At 54.4% G+C, this 5683-nt stretch overlaps 1 protein-coding gene across 1 annotated transcript; it reads right to left on the reverse strand.

The window, feature by feature from the left end:
- Positions 1-2851: 2851 nt before the first annotated feature.
- Positions 2852-5364, reverse strand: Gpr27 (G protein-coupled receptor 27). Its single transcript, XM_032906018.1, has one exon. The coding sequence runs from the start codon at positions 5231-5233 to the stop codon at positions 4100-4102; it is 1134 nt and encodes a 377-aa protein (XP_032761909.1). The 5' UTR covers positions 5234-5364; the 3' UTR covers positions 2852-4099.
- Between the last annotated feature and the right edge of the window lie 319 nt (positions 5365-5683).

The raw sequence follows: 5683 nt of genomic DNA on the forward strand, positions 1-5683 counted from the left end.
TGGGGAGCAAGGAGGGTGTGCCCACAGGCAATTCAAGAAGGAGACCCAGAGGTGGACCGAAGAGCCGTGCCCATGAGTGCCCTCCTAGGACAACAAAGACAGTTCCACGCAGTCCTGTGATCCACCTGAAAATTAAACTGAGCTCTCTGCCTTGTCGCCATCTTCCTTGGAACTTCTGGGCCATAAGAATGACAGAGAGGCAAAGCAAAGATGCCGAGGAACAGGAAGTTGGCCTGTACACTTACGGAGACTGCAGCAGCAGAAGAAAAGGACTCCAGAGTCTGCCATGCTGGTAGAGCTGGCGACAGCACGCCCTGTCCATAACTGTCTGAATGGAGTGAGACCGTCAGTGTCCGATCAGGAAGACCACCTTTGAGAGAACGTCTTGGCTTATAACCCAGAGAGTCCTTGTTGATCCAGTGCTCCAGATCCGTGGCATTTGGGAACTGGTCCTGTGCTTTCCAGGGCCAAACATCTCTTTTGCTATTTCAGCTGAAGAATTAAAACCACTACCACCACCACCACCACCAAAACCAAGCGATCAATAAGCCCCAAATCAGACCTCTTGCCTCTCCTACAGGGCAGGGCTTCTGAAAGATGGGGAGCCATTGCTCAACCAAAAATGGGCTGAAATAATGTATTTCTTTAAAAGGATCCAAGGATCCGGGGTGGTGGTAACACATGCCTTTAATCCTAGCATTTAGGAGACAGAGGCGGGCAGATCTCGGAGTTCAAGGACAGCTTGGTGTACAAAGCTCTGAGTTCCACAATAGCCAGGGATACAGAAGCCCTGTCTCACCCACCACCTCCCCTGTCCCTGAAAAAAGAAAAGGGGGAGGTGGGGAAGAGAGAGAGAGAGAGAGAGAGAGAGAGAGAGAGAGAGAGAGAGAGAGAGAGAGAGAGAGAGAAGGAAAGGGGAAAGAAGGCGTGAGCTGGAGAAATGGGTCAGCTTGCTGCTCACCGACCCTGATAAACTCACATGGTGGGGAAAACCAACTCCTTCATGCTGCCCTTTGCCGTCCACTTCTATATACCACATGAACATGTGCTCATACATGAACTGGCACATAAAATGAATGGGGACAAATTTGACAAAGCCGACAGGTTCTTGTAAGGCTACAAGGTGGATCCGAAGATTGTCATTGTGGCTGCCGAGTTGTTATGTGCTCCCCAATTTGCTAGAAGTGCCCACTTTTTAAACAGGGAAAGTCAGGTTTCAATTTACACAGCACTACTCTTGCTGCAATGCCACTAAATCGAAGGTACCGAAGACCAGGAACTGCTTATTTTAAACTCAATAAATCCCTGCCAGCACATGCAGATAGAGATTTCTATACATAATGTTCTTTCCCCTGTTGCTCTGAGCATGGGGACAACTCATTCGTCTCACCCTGGGGAGGGGAGTGTGCTGAATTAATGTCCCAGATTAGCAAATGAGCCATCCTAGTGCCTGTCTTCTTTGAGCGCACTGTACCTGCTCTGCTACAATGAGCTGAGCATCGGGGACACAGCTGCACAGTCCTTGATGGCCGCTGGCTGCTCTGACTTGCATCCTCCTTGGAAACCATGCCTTCCTCTATTAGCAAGTTCCCACGCAGCATGTCGAATGTAAGTCATGTCTTGGGCCAACTGAGGGATGTAGAGGATGACTTCTCCGTGGAGAAGGGCTCCCTACTCATCCCAATAGGAACCACCAGGCTGTGTAAGCCTGGCCATCTAATTCCTCTGAAAATACCCCAGGAACTCAGGACTCCCAGCATCAACAGGTGAGGTTGTCTCTGATCTAGTCTAGCTGCTGCCCAAGGCTGGAATAGCTCAGGGATATCCTAGGATGGGTGGGTTCCTGTGGCGTGCTGGGTGCTGATAAATAAAACATGGCCATGGCGACCTCTATGGCTTGAGTCACTTGGATAGGTGTGTGAGGGGATTAATTTTCCATGCCCCCTCTGTCTTTGACATCACTAAGATTTCTGATGAATGACCCTTGAGAGCCCAGGGGTAGAACTCTATCTGAACTGAGGTCACAGGAAGAATAGGAGCCTTCCAAGTGGACTGGGGTCTTCAGCTTTCACGAGCAGAACAAAATAATGCTACTTAGTGGTGACAGATTGGCCACATGTCCTTATTACTCATCTCTCTTGGACATAATGCTTAATAGTTAATGTTGTACTCAAACAAACCATATATTTACTCCATCCATTATGAATACTTTGTCACATTGATTCTTTTCTTTTAAATCAGTGGAGTGGGATTCCCCTTTCGATTCTAGGAATCAAACTCAAGGCCTCTCGGGTTCTAGGCAAATCAATGGGCCAGCTACATCTCTGGCCCATTGATTTTGTTAAAGACAAAACAAAACAAAAAACATTTAAAATAGTATGTGTGTTCATTGTTTCTTCTATTTAAAGAAAAAGATTTGACCATTTTTACCTTGCATTTCAAACTTAAAACACTAGAGCTGGGGAGACGGCTCAGTGGTAACCTGATTGCTGCAAAAGCTTGAGAGGCAAAGGGTGGATCCCCCTAACCCCCTCCCCCCGCACTCACAGAAAAAGTAAAAACCTGGGGGCACCTGTAACTTTCAGTGTTAAGGTACAGATAGGAAGGTCCCTAGGCTTACTAGCCAGCCAGTCCAGCCAGTTGGCAAGCTCTGGTTGACTGAGCTCTGAGCCACAAAGCTCAACTTCGGGCCTCCATGACTAAGCCCCACCTTCACTCAAAGCGCTCCCAATTCTCAGAGATGCTAACATCCAAACTGAGCACCGGAAATAGGACAGCGGACACTAATGGACAGTGTGAGTTACTTAGCAGCAGACTTAAGAGACTTGGCCTCAAAAAACAAAACAGCCACTCCAGAATGAAAATACTGGTATATTTGTGTAATGCAAAGAGAAGTACAGATAGAAATCTTCAAAACGCAAGTTACATTAATAAAAACATAGCCGTTTAAGCAAAAAGTATTGTACAGTACTTGCAATGTAGTCCTTCAGTTTCAAATGACAATGTCTAACAAAGAGATAGTATTTTAAATTATAGTTCTTATTAATCATTTAAAACAGCCATGAGTAGAACAGCACCACCTAACTTAGCAAACACCGCAGGAAAATGTTTTGTCTCCTGGGAGAGGCACCATTATATCCCATATCTTTTTAACCACAGACAAGTCTTCAGAGTGAAAATTAGCTTCATAATACAGAAGAAAACTGGGCTTATCAAAGCACAAGCCATTTCCACAAAAGCATTTTAACTTTTTATTGTGGGGAGAAAATCCCCCAAACCCCTAACCCAAACAAACCGGTAGTTTTCTGCCCTCCAGAGCCCGCCCCACCAGCAAATCACAATCAGTACGAACACATGCAATACTGTTTTTTTCTCCACATTACTATCCAAAACACTTTTTACTGTTTAAAAGTCATAGTCTCACAGAAAGTTTCCGTTCAAGATTGATCTACAGAGCAGCTGTTGCTGATGCATTGTTTTAAGATAACTTACACAGGGCCCCAAACCTTGCTCCTTATGTGACTCAAAAGAGACTGCCCTCCTACCCATTCGCATTTCCTCCTAAAGGTCAGTGTCACCACTGGGAGAAGTTCCCCACACCCCCAAACAAGGCACACAGCTCACCTGGCCCTGTGGCCTTCAGTTCTGAGGGACTTTACACAACTTCGTCCCTCTCTTCCATCTCCAACAGAAGATCCCCTAGCTCGCTCTCCTTCACTGCAACGCAAAGGTAATGCCACTTGAGGTTGTCAAAAATAGCCTCTGTAGAAAACTGGCCATGGTCTCTAGGAAACTTTGCATGAATAAAACCAGTGTAGCCTTTATTTAAAAAAAAAAATCACACGTGGAAGAAAAGAAGTCGATACCAGTACAAAAAGACTGCAGGGCCTACTGTTGGGAAGGAAGAATAATTAAATAGGGGGACGGAACTAGACCTCGGCATCCCCTCCCCCCCCCAGAACAGGGGTCTATACAATCCAAGTGCGTGTCCACTTTGAGAGTCTTGTGAAGGCAGCGGAGAAAAACCAGACACGGGACAGAAGGGAAAGATGCGCGGTCACAATCGAAGCCAGAGGGAGCCTGGGTGGCAGAGCGCGCTTCACAAACCAATGCCTTTCAGGTCGCAGGGGAGGGTGGCCTGCGTGGCCTGGGGGCTCTGGCAACAGGGGAACTGGGCTCTGAAACAGTCCCTCAGCTCCCGGTTGAAGAGGAAACACACCACGGGGTTGATGCCGGCCTGTGCGAATGTCAGCCACACCGAGGCTGTCAGGTAGGCCTGCGGGACAGCTCCGGGCCGCACCAGGACGCGCAGGTAACTGGCAACCACATAGGGCCCCCAGAGGAGCAGGAAGAGCAGCGTGATGGCGTAGAACATCTTGCACAGCCTCTTCTCCGTCTTGAATTCCTCCAGCACCAGGAGGCGCCGGGCTCCGCGGCCCGGGCCTGCAGGCCTGATGCCCACGAGCGCAGGTGGCGTGGGCCCGCGGCCGAAGCCCGCCGTCCAGTTGGCGGCCGCTTGACCGGTGGCGCCCGGGCCGTGGAAGGTCCAGTCGTGGCTGACGGCGGGCACCAGGCGTGCGGGTCGCATCTTGCGGCGGTCGTGGATGAAGAAGAGCAGGCGAAGGTAGACGAGGTGCGTGGCGCCCACCACCGCGGCCAGGAGCAGCAGGAAGCCTAGTGCACCCGGGGCGCCGTCGGGCCGCTGCTCCAGGGCGCACGGCGCATCCTCATCGTCCGCGCCACCGCCGTCCAGCACCGGCGGGAAGGCCGCGGCCAAAGCCAGCGCCCAGGCGGCGCACACCAGCATCGCGGCGCACGGCCAGCCGGCCAGGCGCTCGGCATAGAAGCGGTGGTGAGCGATGGCCAGGTAGCGGGTGACGCCCACGCCCAGCAGCAGGAAGGCCCCGTGGAAGCAGAAGAGCGCGGCCAGGAAGGCCAGCAGCTTGCAGCCCAGCGCACCCGGAGGCGTCCCCGCCGCGGCTGCCGCGCGCCGCGCAGCCAGCATGACGGCCGGGAGGCAGGCGAGCGCGCGCAGCCCGTCGGCCAGGCACAGGTCGAGCAGCAGGTAGTAAGGCGCGCGGTGCAGGCTGCGCTCCCGCACGATGAGCAGAGCGAACAGCACGTTGCCCGCCAGGCTCACGCACAGCAGCAGGCTGAGTGTGGCCAGCCTGAGGCCCAGCGCGGCAGCCTCGGCCCCGCCGCCGCCGCCGCCCGGCTCACTAGCGTTCGCCATCGCCGCCGTGCTCCTCCCCGCCGGCCCTCGCCGCTCGCCGTAGGCCTCCCCGGGCCTGCGCTCCGCCACGCTAGCTCTCCGGGCCCGCGGGGTTGTCAGCCCGCGCCCGGCCGGCCCTGCCCCGGGGCTCCCGCGCGCCTTGGCCGCGCCGCCGCCATCTCAGTCGCGGTGCGCGCGGGAGGCGACGGCCACTCCCTGCGCCCTGGGCGCGGCGGGCTTCACTGCAGGCAGGCCCGCAGCCCCCGCATGCTCCGCGTCCTCCTCTCGGTCCTCCTCCGCCGCCGCGCCTCTTGGCTCTGCCCCCGCCGGGCCCGCCGCTGCCGCTGCCGCTGCCGCTGCCGCCGCCGCTGCCGCCGCCTTCGCTACCGCCTTCGCCGCCGCCGCCGCCGCCGCCGCCGCTGCCGCCGAGCCCCCTCCCCTCTGCCGGAGCGCGCAGCGTGGCCGCCGCCG

The sequence above is a fragment of the Rattus rattus genome, chromosome 6 (assembly GCF_011064425.1).
Source record: "Rattus rattus isolate New Zealand chromosome 6, Rrattus_CSIRO_v1, whole genome shotgun sequence".
Taxonomy (NCBI): Eukaryota; Metazoa; Chordata; class Mammalia; order Rodentia; family Muridae; genus Rattus; species Rattus rattus.